This window comes from Siphateles boraxobius, unplaced genomic scaffold, assembly GCF_051911475.1.
Source record: "Siphateles boraxobius isolate OS27281-9 unplaced genomic scaffold, OSU_SipBor_1 57, whole genome shotgun sequence".
Taxonomy (NCBI): domain Eukaryota; kingdom Metazoa; phylum Chordata; class Actinopteri; order Cypriniformes; family Leuciscidae; genus Siphateles; species Siphateles boraxobius.
In genome coordinates this window covers 1,313,577-1,330,329 of record NW_027509183.1, presented here as the reverse complement: position 1 = coordinate 1,330,329, position 16,753 = coordinate 1,313,577, and the positions used below count along the sequence as shown (strand labels likewise).

The 16,753-nt window shown below is 38.7% G+C and overlaps 2 protein-coding genes across 5 annotated transcripts in view; both read right to left on the bottom strand.

Annotated features, from left to right (window-relative positions):
- Nucleotides 1–16,753, bottom strand: part of pi4kab (phosphatidylinositol 4-kinase, catalytic, alpha b) — a 91,147-nt gene that overhangs the window by 31,294 nt on the left and 43,100 nt on the right. Inside the window, exons 20-34 of one of the 4 annotated variants that reach the window (XM_077206934.1) lie at nt 16,605–16,713; nt 16,345–16,481; nt 15,417–15,550; nt 14,653–14,735; nt 13,962–14,032; nt 13,759–13,883; nt 12,709–12,790; nt 12,515–12,598; nt 12,352–12,441; nt 8,451–8,570; nt 3,914–3,955; nt 3,040–3,054; nt 2,784–2,876; nt 1,829–1,985; nt 1,621–1,748 (exon numbers count right to left, since the gene is read on the bottom strand). In XM_077206934.1, the coding sequence (XP_077063049.1) occupies nt 1,621–1,748; nt 1,829–1,985; nt 2,784–2,876; nt 3,040–3,054; nt 3,914–3,955; nt 8,451–8,570; nt 12,352–12,441; nt 12,515–12,598; nt 12,709–12,790; nt 13,759–13,883; nt 13,962–14,032; nt 14,653–14,735; nt 15,417–15,550; nt 16,345–16,481; nt 16,605–16,713 (1,470 nt within the window). Of the gene's footprint in view, nt 1–1,620; nt 1,749–1,828; nt 1,986–2,783; nt 2,892–3,039; nt 3,055–3,913; nt 3,956–8,450; nt 8,571–12,351; nt 12,442–12,514; nt 12,599–12,708; nt 12,791–13,758; nt 13,884–13,961; nt 14,033–14,652; nt 14,736–15,416; nt 15,551–16,344; nt 16,482–16,604; nt 16,714–16,753 lie in introns of all 4 variants that reach the window. The other 3 variants (XM_077206932.1, XM_077206931.1, XM_077206933.1) reach the window with 3 other exon arrangements.
- LOC143715200 (uncharacterized) lies at nt 3,822–5,821 on the bottom strand. Its single transcript, XM_077206846.1, has 4 exons — nt 5,786–5,821; nt 5,567–5,689; nt 5,215–5,280; nt 3,822–4,893 (listed from the first exon to the last, which is right to left on the bottom strand). The coding sequence occupies exons 1-4, from the start codon at nt 5,819–5,821 to the stop codon at nt 3,979–3,981; spliced, it is 1,140 nt and encodes a 379-aa protein (XP_077062961.1). The 3' UTR covers nt 3,822–3,978.

Sequence of the window (16,753 nt, the reverse complement as noted above, 5' to 3'; positions counted from 1 at the left end):
ATTAATAAATATCCTGGCTCTTCCAAGCTTCATAATGGGAGAGAATGGGTATATGTTTCTGGAAGTCCATCAAAGCGCATCTATTCATGATTAAAGTGCTCGACACGGCTCTGGCGGGTTAATAAAGGCCTTCTAAAGCGATGTGTTCGTGTAAGAAACGTATACATATTTAAAACTTTATCGACTAAAATTAAATGAAATCAAATTTTATTTATAAAGCACATTTAAAATCAACCTTGGTTGGCCAAAGTGCTGTACATGAAAGAAAAACAGGGGGAAAAAAAAGGAAAAAAAATTTTGATAGAAAAATTGAGATAAAGATTAAGACTACAGCACAATAGAGCTACAAAGAGTTGAAAGCACAAGAAAAAAAAGATGAGTTTTAAGCCTGGATTTGAATTCAGTTAATGTGGAAGCGGTTGTAAAATAAACAGCTTCCAGCAGACGGGCTATGCAAGTCGACTTACGGAGAAAGAGAAACACTTGATGATATATGACGTAGACGTAGGAGTAGCGTTAGCTTTGACGCCTCTCGCGGTTCAAACACACAGGGCTGGGCAACAAACTCAAGCTCCTCCCACATTTCTCTTTAGAAATTCTCGTTTTAGACCTCTAACTCGTGACTGGTGTTTTGTTCTTTTCTCTGCGCTTCTGCGTTCGTAATTACATCATGCATCATGTCAAGTGTTCAGGGCTCTCAAGTTTTGAAGACAGGCAAGAGTGACAAGAGTAAAACTGTTGGCTGAATTACAGACACTCGTGAAAAAATGATGCTAATTATCTGGGAAACATTCTCAAACAGCAGTCAAGTTGTCATTGTTTGTGTCAAACAAGTTGTGAATTTGTTGTAACATTAAAACTGTAGATTATGACTTTGTGCTCAAAGTGATGCTCGGAGCTCCAGTGTTTCCTCTGTGGGGGAACGAAACTTTCGTAAGATGTTGTAGCAGAATCACGTGAACAATTCCAGATATGCTTTTTTTTCATTGGTTGTTGCGTTAAATCTTACCCAGATACAATAGTGCTATTTTCTGATTGGCTATTGTGTAGCCAATGTCTTTTTTTTGATTGGCTGATAAGTGGCGGGCTCGACTAAGAACTCCAGAGACGCGCTTGATTCCTGCCGGCTCCACAGTGAGAGAAATTTTTGGGCGCTGCGGCATATAAAATATATTATAAATAGTTTTTCCGCATGAGAAATACAATGTGTGGTGGGAGTGCGTGACAAAAGACCGAAATGCGTGACACTTGAGAGCCCTGAGTCTTGCTCTTCCGCCGCAAATCGATGTGTACAGCCGTCTGCCGGAAACTAGTTATATTAGTCGATAAAGTTTTAAATATGGATATTTTTCTTACACAAACACATCGCTTCAAAAGGGCTTTATTAACCCGCCAGAGCCGCGTAGAGCACTTTAATCACGGATTGATGCGCTTTGAAGGACTTCCAAAAAAACATACCCATTGACTCCCATTATAAAGCTTGGAAGAGCCAGGACATTTTTAGCATAACTCCGATCATGTTTGTCTGAAAGAAGAATGTCATATACACCTAGGATGGCATCAAGGTGAGTAAATCCAGGCTAATATTCTTTTTTGGGTGAACTATCCCGTTAAAGTTACCTGGACTTCAGCTCCGCTGCGAGCTGCGAGAAGCCATTCCCAACATGCGATGGCCGTCTCCATTCCCTGCTCCGTGAACATCTTCAGAGGAGACGAGCAGAGATGATGCAGCAGCTGGAGATCGCAGTCTGAGACAGAGACGTTTGTGTGCGTCACTCAAACATCATGCACTCGATGCGGTCTGTGTGACGGTGTGTGTGTGCGCTACCTTTAGTGCTGATGAACAGAGCGGTCATCTTAAACATGTTTTGCATGAAGGCGTCAGAATTTTTGCCGTCCAGAGCGTCGCTCATCTGAGAGATCATCAGTTTGCTGGGGTTCGACTCACTGTGCGTCGCCTTGGCAAACTGCAGCATCCCAGCCACCTCAACACACACACACACACACACACACACACCATCAAATGCTCTGCTCTTGCATTACGGACACATAAACATGTCCAGGTCATATTTCAGCTCAAAAACAAGAAAGAAAGAAGGTATGAAATTGAAGCCTATTTAAATACAGTTTAAAAGATTTTTTGCATTGTGATATTATTTATGTGGCAATAAAGCAAATTTTCGTCATATATATATATATATATATATATATATAAATTATTTAATTTATATATTAATTAAAATTAAATTAAAAAAATTTAATAAAAAAATTAATACGTACACATATACACATAAATATATACATATATATATATATGTATAAATAAATTATATATATATATATAAAATATATATATATATATATATATATATATGTATAAATAAATTATATATATAAATAAATTATATATATATATATATATATATATATATATATATATATATATATATATATATATATATATATACTAAAATAATTGGTCCTCAAAACACTTTCTTTATGGAAAATAATAAGACTGTTATTTCTTTATTTCAATTTTCTGTGAAATTATGTCAGAAAGCAAATAAATATTTAAATGAGTTCAATTAAAATTAATAAATAAATATTAAATAAATCATATTAAATTAACATAATTAACTTAATATTTCGGTCCTAATAAATATTTTCTTTATAATAAAATAAGATATTTTCGGATTATTTTTCACAGAAAATTAAAATAAAGAAATAATGTTCCAGTCAAGTTTCATGAGATTCACTCATCAACACCATATTGAATGCATTACCTCTCCGGTGTAGCGGTTACGCAGGTTGAGCGACGCCATGAAGTTGGAGTAATCCTTCTTCACACAGGTGGGCCGCTCCGTCAGCTGGGTAACCTGGGGATGATGACACTGATTCAGTTAAAAACATCCCCCTACAAACATTACTAATGCACATTCCTGACTAGCCCTAGTAATATCATATTACATATTAAAATCCATCTTGTAAATGGAACCAGAGTTCAACAAGACGAAGCAACGGGAAGCTTTGAGTACCAACCTGAGGAAAAGCTGCCTGGGACGAGGGGGAGGGACACACGGCAGGCCACACCCACCAAACCCAGGGCCAACCAATCACAGCGCACACACAGATGAGTTAGCAGAGATGCAATGATGTAACGGCACAAACAAAGAGAATGACAAATGATACGCAAACATGCTGCTAAATTACATCAGAGCGCATACCATGCAAAAAACAACATGTTTAAAAAAAACAAATACAACCAAAATAACAGGCATAACATGAACACAACAGTGCTAATGAATATTCATAAAGTGTTACTACTGGATTAATCAATATTACATCTCACATTTTAGTTAATATCCGGTCAGAAATATCTGGTTAGTTTTAAGTAGCGTACTGTGAGAAGCACAATTTGTGTAACACTCTACACAACACACACTGTTTCTAAGAATCTTCTTTACAGCAATTCATATGGTTAATGTTTATAATGCATTAAAGTCCACATTAAGGTCAAATTTGCAGTGCATTGTGGGATACTGTACATCATACAGTGTTATACTGAACCCTATAGGAAATGTAGCAGGTCGTTTGGCTCAGTTCATACATAAAATTCACATAATAAATTGCTGTATGCATTAACTGCTAAAAGAGCTGACAATATTTAATACATTTTTACTGCAAATATTATCTTCAAAGCTGCTTTGAAACAATGTGCATTATGAAAAGAGCTATATAAATAAAACTGACGACATAAATCATCATGTTCAAATGATATACATATTCAGATGTTCTGTCAATCAGTTTTTGAATTTAGTGATTTCAATATGTATCTTGAGCATCGGGCATAAATCATAAATCTTCTTTCTAAAATGATTGATGTTTTTATTCTAAAGACTGGCCACCGTCTTACCTTAATCTGCCCAAAAACCTCAGTTACCACCTCAGTAACCATCTACCATAAGAGCACAGCATCGGTTACCGTCGGGACGTGTGTGTTTGAGAGAGACTGTGTGTGAGACGTGTGTGTTTGTCAGACTGTGTGGGACGTGTGTGTTTGAGAGAGAGTGTGTGTGTGAGACGTGTGTGTTTCTGAGAGGGACTCTGTGTGAGACGTTTGTGTTTGAGAGAGAGTGTGTGTGTGAGACGTGTGTGTTTGTGAGACTGTGTGGGACGTGTGTGTTTGTCAGACTGTGTGGGACGTGTGTTTGAGAGAGAGTGTGTGTGTGAGACGTGTGTGTTTCTGAGAGGGACTCTGTGTGAGACGTTTGTGTTTGAGAGAGAGAGTGTGTGTGAGACGTGTGTGTTTGTGAGAGAGAGTGTGTGTGAGACGTGTGTGTTTGTGAGAGAGAGTGTGTGTGAGACGTGTGTGTTTGTGAGAGGGACTCTGTGTGAGACGTGTGTGTTTGTGAGAGAGAGTGTGTGTGAGACGTGTGTGTTTGTGAGAGAGAGTGTGTGTGAGACGTGTGTGTTTGTGAGAGAGAGTGTGTGTGAGACGTGTGTGTTTGTGAGAGAGAGTGTGTGTGAGACGTGTGTGTTTGTGAGAGAGAGTGTGTGTGAGACGTGTGTGTTTGTGAGAGGGACTCTGTGTGAGACTGTGTGTGAGACGTGTGTGTTTGAGAGAGAGAGTGTGTGTAGGACGTGTGTGTTTAAGAGAGAGAGTGTGTGTGAGATGTGTGTGTTTGTGAGAGACTGTGTGTGAGACGTGTGTTTGTGAGAGAGAGTGTGTGTGGGACGTGTGTGTTTGTGAGAGGGACTCCATGTGAGACGTGTGTGTTTGTGAGAGACTGTGTGGGACGTGTGTGTTTGTGAGAGACTGTGTGGGACGTGTGTGTTTGTGAGAGGGACTCTGTGTGAGACGTGTGTGTTTGAGAGAGGGACTCTGTGTGAGACGTGTGTGTTTGAGAGAGAGTGTGTGTGTGTGTGTGTGTGAGACGTGTGTGTTTGAGAGAGAGAGTGTGTGTGGGACGTGTGTTTGTTTGAGAGAGAGTGTGTGTGTGTGTGAGACGTGTGTGTTTGAGAGAGAGAGTGTGTGTGGGACGTGTGTTTGTTTGAGAGAGAGTGTGTGTGTGTGAGACGTGTGTGTTTGAGAGAGAGAGTGTGTGTGGGACGTGTGTTTGTTTGAGAGAGAGTGTGTGTGTGTGTGAGACGTGTGTGGTTGAGAGAGAGAGTGTGTGTGGGACGTGTGTTTGTTTGAGAGAGACTCTGTGTGAGACGTGTGTTTGTGAGAGAGAGTGTGTGTGGGACGTGTGTGTTTGTGAGAGGGACTCTGTGTGAGACGTGTGTGTTTTGAGAGAGAGTGTGTGTGTGTGAGACGTGTGTGGTTGAGAGAGAGAGTGTGTGTGGGACGTGTGTTTGTTTGAGAGAGACTCTGTGTGAGACGTGTTTTTGTGAGAGAGAGTGTGTGTGTGAGACGTGTGTGTTTGTGAGACTGTGTGGGATGTGTGTGTTTGTGAGAGAGACTCTGTGTGGCACGTGTGTGTTTGTGAGAGAGACTGTGTGGCACGTGTGTGTTTGTGAGAGAGACTATGCGAGACATGTGTGCGTGTGAGAGAGACTGTGCGAGACGTGTGTGTGTGAGAGAGTGTGTGTGTGGGACGTGTGTGTGTGAGAGAGTGTGAGTGGGACGTGTGTGTGTTTGAGAGAGACTCTGTGTGAGACGTGTTTGTGAGAGAGAGAGTGTGTGAGACTGTGTGGCACGTGTGTGTTTGTGAGAGAGACTCTGTGTGAGACGTATGAGGTGCCCCGAGGGACATTATTCAGAATTGCATGCACATACATGTACTTTTCCTCTCACATACACATATGAAACCAAATTCATTCACATACTATAGTGAAATGCTCACACACATACAAGTGAAATGCTTTTACAAACACAACTGAAACGCTCTCATACATACAACTGAAATTATTACGCGCACACACACAACTGAAATGCTCACACACACACAACTGAAACGCTCACACACACACAACTGAAATGCTCTCATACATACAACTGAAAATATTACGCTCACACACACAACTGAAATGCTCACACACACACAACTGAAACGCTCACACACACACAACTGAAATGCTCTCATACATACAACTGAAAATATTACGCTCACACACACAACTGAAACACTCACACACACACAACTGAAATGCTCACACACACAACTGAAATGCTCTCACATACACAACTGAAATGCTCACACACACACAACTGAAATGCTCTCACACACAACTGAAATGCTCACACACACAACTGACATGCTCTCACACACACAACTGAAATGCTCACACACACACAACTGACATGCTCTCACACACACAACTGAAATGCTCACACACACACAACTGAAATGCTCTCACACACACAACTGAAATGCTCACACACACACAACTGAAATGCTCTCACACACAACTGAAATGCTCTCTCACACACACAACTGAAACTGTTCCGCCCCAATGATAATGAAATAAGCAACAATCTTAAAATGTTTAAATTTATTGAAGTAACAAGTAGTATCAGTATAGTAACAAGTTGTATCTAAATACAAATTAACTATCTACATCAAATAACAGCAAGTTCAAAAATAAAGAAAATAAAAGTGCAGCTGTGTCAAAATTTGTATCAAGTTCAAAAATAGAAAATAAATAAAAGTGCCACTCGTCATAGCATCCCCTGGTTGGGGGATGTGGACTAACATAATATTGTAGGCTACTTAAAAACGTGAAATAAAAAAAGAAGTATATATTACACATATTAAAATAGACATAACATTTGATATGGGATTAAAATGATGGGCAGTGTATAAGATATAAACTAATAATTAATTATTTTAATATTCCTTTGTTCCGATTAGAGCATGTGAGCGGAGAGAGAGAGCGCATTTCTGAATATTCCTCCGCTCGCTCATTCCGCTCAGGGTCGCGCGCGCAACCCAGAATGTTCTGCTGGCTCGAAAATATGTGGAATAAGGGCTGTCTCCGACTAAAGTTTTTATCTAGTCGACTAGTAGCTGTTCATTTAAGCCGTTAGTGGACAAATCGCCCCATTGTATTAATTTAATTACTTAAATAGGCTATACAGGATAATGAGCGTTATATTGCCGCACTCAAGCTCACGCATAAAGCTTGCCACAAAGAACCGGCAAAAGTAATGATTATGAATGTATAAAAAATAGCAAGGAGACATTTAATTGTTTATTAATAAACTGGTGTTTTCTGTGTTGCTGCAAAGATGAAGTTGACTATGCGGACTCGCCATCAACGAATAAAGAGCATATAAAGGAAAATTTCCTCCCGTTTGGTGCGCGCCACTTGTCACGTCTCTATTCCCCACCAGTGGGGCGCGCCACACACTTCGAGAACCGCTGGTGTAGCGCGATTGGCGGGCGAACGAACCATAGGAACGAAGCGTGATTTTTTTTCCCAAACCACTTCAGCGGAAATCCCGCCCTGCAGCCGATTTCATTGGTTTAGGTTACAGTGACGGGTAGGTTTAGGGATCAGTGTTTGGTGTAGGCAATCAGTACAGTGATTGACATGACCAATGAAAACTTTTAAATCGGCTGCAGGGCGGGATTTCCACTGAAGTGGTTTGGGGAAAAAAATCACGCAGGAACGAACGGTCAACTTCGGTCGCTTGTATTGTGAAAGGCGCGCTTTTGTACTATGCCTTCTTTCAACAGCTTCTAGTTCTTCGTCTTGAGGTGCACTACTGCCACCAACTGGACTGGAGTGGGGACTTTAACCACCTTCCGTTTCAACTGAAATGCATGCATACAACATACTGAAATGCTTGCATACAACATACTGAAATGCTTGCATACAACATACTGAAATGCTTTTCAGTTGTGTGAGTGAGAGCGTTTCAGTTGTGTTTGTAAAAGCATTTCACTTGAATGTGTGTGAGCATTTCAGTTGTGTGTGTGTGAGCATTTCAGTTGTGTGTGTGAGAGCATTTCAGTTGTGTGTGTGTGAGCATTTCAGTTGTGTATGTGAGAGCATTTCAGTTGTGTGTGTGTGAGCATTTCAGTTGTGTGTGTGTGAGTGTTTCAGTTGTGTGTATGAGCGTAATATTTTCAGTTGTATGTGAGAGCATTTCAGTTGTGTGTGTGTGAGCATTTCAGTTGTGTGTGTGTGAGTGTTTCAGTTGTGTGTATGAGCGTAATATTTTCAGTTGTATGTATGAGAGCATTTCAGTTGTGTGTGTGAGTGTTTCAGTTGTGTGTGTGTATGCATTTCAGTTGTGTGTGTGTGAGCGTAATATTTTCAGTTGTATGTATGAGAGCGTTTCAGTTGTGTTTGTAAAAGCATTTCACTATAGTATGTGAATGAATTTGGTTTCATATGTGTATGTGAGAGGAAAAGTACATGTATGTGCATGCAATTCTGAATAATGTCCCTAGGGGCACCTCATAGAGACGTGTGTGTGTGTGGGACGTGTGTGTTCTCACCCCCAGTGTCGTGCTTTGACGGTTGTATCCCGCGAAGCTGAGAATGCTCTCGGTTGCCATCGCCAGACCCGTGTGCTGAGACAGACCCGACAGCCAGTTCTGATGCTTGTTCAGATACTCCTGAGACAGACAAACATACATCACAGGCTCCAGCACAACTGTTCAACAATAATCAGAAATGTTTCTTGATCAGCAAATCAGCATATTAGAATGATTTCTGAAAAATCATGTGACACTAAAGCTGAATTTTCAGCATCATTACTCCCAAGTCTTACAAAATGGCCGTTTTCTATGTGAAAATGTTTTTGAACTAATTTATTTCACTGTTTTTACTGTATTTTTGATAGCCTTGGTGAGCAAAAGACAAAAACATTAAAAATCAACCCGACCCCAAACTTTTGAACAGTCATGATTAGCATAAACCTTTGTATTTACATGGTATTCACAGAATACCACAGTATTACTACAGCTAACTGGTTTCCAACTTAGGATGATTAAAACTAAAACTGCATCTAATTCACATCAAATATTTTGCCAAAATACTCCAGATGGTAAACTATTTCTGGTGAAAGCTTTTGAGGCTAATATAACCCATAAATCCTTCTGCTACGGAAGAAGAAGTGCTTGTTTTTTTTATATAAAAAAAATTATGATGAGGTGCTGCAACAGCAGTTTATAAACGTATTAACACAAAGTTAAAGTCCCTCAGTAGTCAATCATTGTATCTCTTAAAACTCATCTTTGATCACCAAAATTACATATTTAAACGTTTTTTCCTTGAAAAAAAATTCTTCATGCCTTAAAATGTCTCAAATGTAACTCGACATCCTTGCCTCATTTAGTATACGCGGTTCTATGAATATGCAAATGAGCCCCGCCTCCACTCACTCACTCAGCTCAGAGATCCACTCGTTTCCACTGTTATAATGAGACAAAATCATTTGGCATTGTGTTGATTTGTGTCGTGACTCGTGGAAGTCTTACTACAGTCAGATGAAATATGCCTGTCCTGGAAATGGGAAGCTCTCCTCGTGGAAAAGTGAAGTAGGCTCTTTTTCTCCATCTCGCTCATCTTTACGTGATTTCTTGAAAAAGCGTAATATTGAACTTTGTCCAAACGCCATTGTCACGTGCATGTAAATGTACTAAACTCGTATCGAACAGTGACCCCGAAACCGAGGTACTTCTGTGTACCGTTACACCCATGGCCGGGGGTAAAAGATAATCCAGTGCTCACGGCAAAATAGGAATATGGCGCCCCCTACCTTCACATATTTAAGAGAAAAAAAGCCCATTTAACACGTTTGCATGCAACCAAATAAGCATTAGTAATTGGATTGACAGCTCAATCGGACTGAAAGGCCTTCATGTAAACACCTAAATCTGTCCGATTGAGCTCGATTCGAAGTCAATTTCGATCGGATTGAAAGGAGTGGTTTATTCCTTGTAGGGTATGGACCAATCAGACACATACTATTTATTCATTATATACAAAGGTTTATGAAACTCCTCACACAGCCCAAATGAACAAACACAAGTGAAAGAAACAGTGTCATGTTACAGGGCATGATAAGGAGATTTTACGACCTCCGAGGAATGTGGCCACATACTCAAGAGAGAGACTATGAAACAGAAACCCTCTTTAAAACAGACTTTGCTGCATTAATCATAGACTAACTGATCTATAAATGAACATGCATAAAACTGTGAAAGAAACAGTGTAAATGGTTTACTGTCTCGTGTACTATTAGGTATATATTATGGTATGTATCCTGGTATACAACCAACTAACGATCAATGTAACCTCACCTGTATAATGCCTCCTACCTAAATAATCCTCATTTAATGACTTACACTTTGATGTACATAACCTTCTTCTAGAATGCAGTGTGGATGTGTTATAGCTATTTTAGCATTAATGAAGGTATAATCATATTATGGGACAAAGATCCGTAAATCAACTAAGAGCCACTTTCCCTCTCAGACATGTCCCCTTTCTGATTGGTCGAGTTCAACCCTTAGGGGAGGATCTTCTCCAGGCCTTATTAGAGACAGTCCACATGTGATCTCCCTCTCTTAGTTCTTTCATCCAGCCGCAACACTGTTCTGGTGTTACTGGAGAACCCCCTTCCCCCTCCACGGGGGCCCCAGGGCCCAGCAGGCCTCAATCCAACCAGATATGGGCTCAGGCAGGAGAGAGAAGACTCTCTCACAAAGAACCAAGGACAATCTCAAGAGTTTTGGAACAAAGACTCCAACCAACAACGACTCCAATCACCCATCCTTCTGACTTCCTCACTTCTCCTGGGTGCTCGGCGTGGCCTCAACAGAGTCCCAGGCCTTCACCAAACCAGTCATGCGTTCCTGGAGAAAGAGAACGCTCAACCAACTTCCACTTGACACTGCCGGAACCATCAACGACTTCAATTTTCAACAACTTCAAGAATTGTTCCCATTACAAATGCAAGTATTCAATTCAATGAAATGTGAAAATGAAATTCTGATGGTTCTTCTCATAGACCCTCTTCCGGTTTCCAATTTCATCCTATCACTAACCTATTTATGTATTCATGTGTGTATGTTGTTTAGTTTATTTATATTCATATAAATATCTATATTTAGTTAATAAAACTTGTACATAATATGTATTTGGTTCTGTTTTGTTTGCAATACAAGTCACTTTACGATCACGGTTTTTGCTACTGGCTCAAAGTACTGTACAGGCGAAGAAATAATTATTCTTCTGTGGCCATGGAAGATACCCTTTTCTTAGAATAAATTAATAATCAAAATAGTTCTTTGGACGAACTGATTAATTGATTGTAATATTAATTCAGCCACATCAAGTTAATCCAATTAACTGACCCAAATATTTATAATTAATAATAACAAGATATTATTGATTATTAATATTTCCAGAAAGCTGAGTTCCTTACATCCTTTTCTAATCTGATCAAGGACATGTAAACACTTGATCAAATTGAAACTGAAGGACTGTAAATGTGCAATGATGTAGAAACAGCGTAATGACGTGTGCCGCGCTGAACGAGCTGTTCTTCCTGTTGAATAAAGTGTCGTATAAATGAGTGTCCCGTTAATCTATAATCCTCCTTTCACTGTGTGTTTTAAATGGAGCAGGACAACGGCCCACCAGTCCACCAACCAATGTAGGAGAATAGTTATTATGCGCAAACAGTGGGAAACTCTGTATATTTGTGCAGTGTGTGCACGTCAAAAAATGAATTCCGATTTGAAGCTTGTAAAATAAACGCGCACATAAACCCTGTTTAGCATTCACGTAAACACTACATTCAGATTGATCTACTGAATTCATTACGAATGAAACAAAAGTTGTGCATGTAAACATAAATTACCCGTTACCAGGGACGGACTGGGACACAAAAAAAAAAACACAAAAAAAAAATTAATCGGCCCTGGCATTTTGGCCCAGACTGGCCCACAACATACATCTCTTCTCGTTGTAGTCAGCGGGGGGAGGGGGGGTGGAATACATGTTCAGAAGCCCACCCACACTGAGAATTGATTGGTTGACTTACTGAAACAGGCCAATGAAAGTGTTCTCTGTCTTACATGCGCTTCATGAGGCACACACGCACACACACAAAAAAATACGCTGACTTTATTTGACCAATGCATTACACCGCCATAAAGCAAATTAAGCAAAACAAAACAAAATGAATGGGGCGCCGATATACGAGTTTTATGGGCCGTTAAGAAAAAAAAATTTGTATCGGCCCAAAAAGCACGTCGGCCCACCGGGCATTTGCCCAGTATGCCAGATGGCCAGTCCGCCCCTGCCACTGATCAGCGTCTGGAAATTAAATTCCTTGCTCTTAGCAAAGCCATCCAGCCTAGTGTATAGTGTGTGACGAGAGCTCACCTGGAGATGAGACTTGGTAACGGAGGCGGCCCATTTCATGGCCTCCTTCAAGATCTCTCCACAGCGAGCGGCAAAGTCCTTCACGATGCTCTGGACAGCAAACAACATTTCAAAACATTGGACTCCGATGGCGAGTACCTTCATGTCTGAGGCTCCGTCTCACCTCTCGCGCCTCATGCGTGTCTGGGACCGTTATCCTGTACGGGGTGTCGGGAATGTCGTAGTACGGCTGATCTTTGTGGATGTCCTGTTTAACATGAGGTCAGGGTAAGTGAATGACATGTGAGAGCGTAAACATGAGTAAACATTATACCGGTCACGTGTGTGTTGTGTTGTGTTGTGTTGTGTTGTACTGACGGCGCTCAGGGACAGAGAGAGAGTCTGCAGGATGTCCAACATGGTCTTCAAAACTCTCCCACTCCACAACAGGTGAGGAAACCTACACGACAAACACAGATTTCACAGATTGTGTTCAAGCAATAAATATTTTACTGTAGCAGTAATACTACTGTAATAAAAATAAAAATATTATTGTTATTATTGCAAATAAATCAATTTAAATAATTATTAAATTAATATAATTAAATAAATATTTTACTATAGCAGTAATACTACTAAAAATCATATATTATTATTTATATTATTATTAAATGCATATAATTAAATTCATGAATAAATATTTTACTATAGCAATAATACTAATGTAATAAAATACCAAAAAATATTTGTATTATTATTATTATTAAATTACTACAACTAAATAAATTAATATTTTACTATAGCAGTAATACTATTAAAAATCATTTTTTTAATTATTATTAAATTAATTTAATTAAATTAATAAATAAATATTTTACTATAGCAATAATACTACTGCAATAAAAATAATAAAAAATGAGTCAATAATAAAAAATGATATCAGAATCATTTTTTATATAATTATTATTACGATTCAATAGATTTTAGCTTTTAGTTTGTTTTTGTGTGAGAAACAAATAGGAATATAACTCTTACATTTATTATTAATCATAAGCGTAATTTTAATTACTAATAATACATAATAATAATTATTAAATTATATAATTGATAATAAATCATTACAATCAATGAAAATACAAATATATTTTACTATAGCAATGATACTAATGCAATAAAAATACTAAACAAGTTTGGGAAGACGTTGGCTGCATTTTGTCTTTTCAAAAGCAAGTTAAAAGCAACCTAAACTCACAGTGCTTGCAGATTTTGTGTGGAACTCTATACTCTGATAGTTATAAGCATTAAAAACAAAAAACTACAAGGAATACTCAAATATTGGGTGAAATTGTTGAGTTTACATCATAAGTGATGCTTTAATATGCTGTCTAGGTAGGGAGCTCAATAGCGTTTGGCAGAAAGTCATTTTACGTTTCGGCAAGTCCTGAGAGGTATTTATCTGCAACTCTGCGGATCCTCTTGTGGGTGTGGTTAAAGTTGACCAATAGGAACTGAGCATGACGCTCAAGCTCCTCCTCGTGCTCTTTAGTCTTGGGCTGAAACAGAACGCAAAGCCATTATCAATAATGAGCGATCAATACTGCATTCAGAGATCCTTCAAACACTCGACTCACTTTCTCAGCCATCATCTGCAGGAAAACATCAAAGACTTTATCACCGACACAAATCACACACTGCATCATGCCTGGATGGAGATAAAGACGCAAAGCAAGTCAGAACTAGGGCTGTGTGTTGTATTGAATATTCGCAATATATTTGCAATTATTTAGCTAGTTACATAATACTAAGCAAAAGTTGGTTTCCTAAAGATAAGTGATTAAACTAGTTTCATAATCATTTGTTTTATGAGAGAGATTCAATAACAGTTAGAGTTTCCATTTTTTAATTTCCACAAATCAGTTCGATTTCAATGAATTGAGTCAAAACTCTTGATTCGATGATATAATGAATACAAATTTTAATATGTATAATTAATAAAAATATAATAACAAAAGGTAAATCACATTTATAGAACATTACTGTAATTAACACCTGTTCATATATATAAAATTCCTAAGAGTGTTGTATTTCTCATATCAAAATGTTCTGCTAAAAAAATAATGTAGGTACATATTGCTATTTATCATATTGGTGCATAAAAATGTAAATTAATAAATATGATTCTTCACGTTAATTTAATTAAAAACAGTGTGGAAAACATGCATTGAATAATTGCAACTAGATTTTTACACATGCTTACTTCTAGTGGTAAAACATTTAGAGATTTTTTAAATCAACCATATGAAATTCTGTCGGATTTCTGACCTGATTTGTCTTTCTGGATGGCTTTGTCCTCAAAGTATCTGAACATCACCTGGAAGCGGTCGGCATCGTTCGAGTGCAACATTCTGTGGAGGACGGAGAGAGAGAGGATAAAACTCAGAGTGAGACAGAACAAAGAGAGATGGGTAAATCACAGACACACACACACAAAATGGAAGGCACTTCTGGTTTGTTTATCATAAAGGTAATTTACTCATAAAATTACTATTGTTTTGCATCAATGAGGGCAGTTACTAATTATATTACATGTTTGATTACTGGAAATTTGACATCACATAACTTGAATTAACAAGAGTAACATGCAAAAACCTAATGTAAAAATTCTACTCGTATTAAATGTACCATTGTTATTCTATAGTATCACACTGAACTGACCGACGGCTTCAGTGAATACCGGTATAAAAAGAGCAGTCTTTACTTGCTTTCTACGTAATTGCTGTGACTTCCTACTTTTTTCCATATATTAGGGAGTGGAAATGGCTAATAAGCCAATCAGTGCTCCTGTGCCGCCATCTACTGGTTAGGGTAGTAATTTCATGTCTTTTTTTTTTTTAAATAAAAAATGTTTGCTATGAAGTTAGTTTTCCTCCATCTTTAAACGTTTAGTTAAGAGCAAACCTTTCGCTGATTGTTTACAGTTTAACTGAATTTACTCCCATTGTTCGTCCAAATTAGGAGGATAATGAGAGGAGCTGTTCTAAAGGAAGTCAGAAAGACTGAAAACAGAAAGTTCCAGCGTGTCTAACCTCATATACTCCAGCCGGTAGACCGACAGCAGGTACGTGCACATGGCGAAGTCCAGTTTATTGATGAGGGCGGCGGCTTCCGGTGACGGATCCAACAAATTAATGATGGTGCTGCGCAGTTCACTCAACTCCGCCTTCAAAAAAGGAGGATTTTATATAACAAACAAGTTCTTTAGAATGGGAAATTAGTATATACTGTATACTACTACTGTAAAACAGTATGCAAGTGTCAAACAATAGTGTGCTACATAACTTCAACACGTTGCATGTTCAGTGAATGGCATCCAGTTAACTCCTCAGAAATAAATAGGGTTAATTTGCATTTTTCTTATTTGTTTTGGTAAAAACTAAGGAGAGTTAAAGGTACAATATGCAGGATTTTTCGCCACCAGGGGTCGCTAACCTCTTACAATAACAAAGGCGTATATCGATGACGTATATTCCACATTAAGCAGAATTATGGATCTTGTCGTCAAATTGATGGATTTTTATAGATGTGTGAATACATTGATGTTTTTAACATGACTGTGGTTTGAAGAAGGGCACGATTGCTAGACGAGTCCCACGGATATAAAAGAATAAGGACATTTCATTATACCGAACTACACGCAAGTGCTGAATTAATACTCACACAGATCAGTTTATTAGACGAATTAAACTTGAGGTAACGCAGCGCTGTTTCACTTGCTCTAACAGTTACAGTATCATCACACTAAACGGCATTTGAGTGTGTTGAATGTTGTTAGTTAGGTTGTGTGTTGGCTGTATGAGACCAAGTACGTTAAGCTAGATCAACATTAGAATAATATACAGATCATATTCTAACATTTCATGTTAGAATATATAAGGCAGGGTAGGTTGATTTCTACCTACCCTGCCTTTAACACAGCTGTAAAACAACACTGAGACAGTGAGAGCGTTTGGATACCGGAGTAACTGTGTCGTTCTTCAGTGCCGAGTTGTACTGGAGTTCTGAACGCAGCGGTTCTCCACTGGGGAACGTGAGCAGTGGCGATTTAGTGGCGATTTCACACACTCCCTCGTACCATTCCTCAGGCCACAGACCTAAAACACAGGCAAACACACACTTCTGTAGTAATACTGAGAGAGAAGGACACGCTCTGATGGTGTACGTGGTGAATTCATGTTTAAATGCTGTCAGTGATGGTGATGATTTTATTTCCTTACCAGATCCTTCCACAGCAAAACCCATGACCACAGAATAGAGCCAGAAATCTCTAAAGAGCTTCTGCAGGCGAGGTTTGGCCTCCTTAATGGCAGGCAATCGGCGGGTCAGCTACGTGAAATTAAACAGCAAATTAAATGCTTTAAATACA

Excerpts from the sequence above, each read along its gene's own strand:
- LOC143715200 (XM_077206846.1), bottom strand. The coding sequence starts at position 5,821 with ATGAATTTGGTTTCATATGTGTATGTGAGAGGAAAA. Across the intron at positions 5,690-5,785 it reads ATGTGTATGTGAGAGGAAAA|TCTCACACACTCTCTCTCTC; the intron begins GTACATGTATGT and ends CGTGCCACACAG. Across the intron at positions 4,894-5,214 it reads TCTCTCTCACAAACACACGT|GTCTCACACAGAGTCCCTCT; the intron begins CTCACACAGAGT and ends TCAAACACACAC.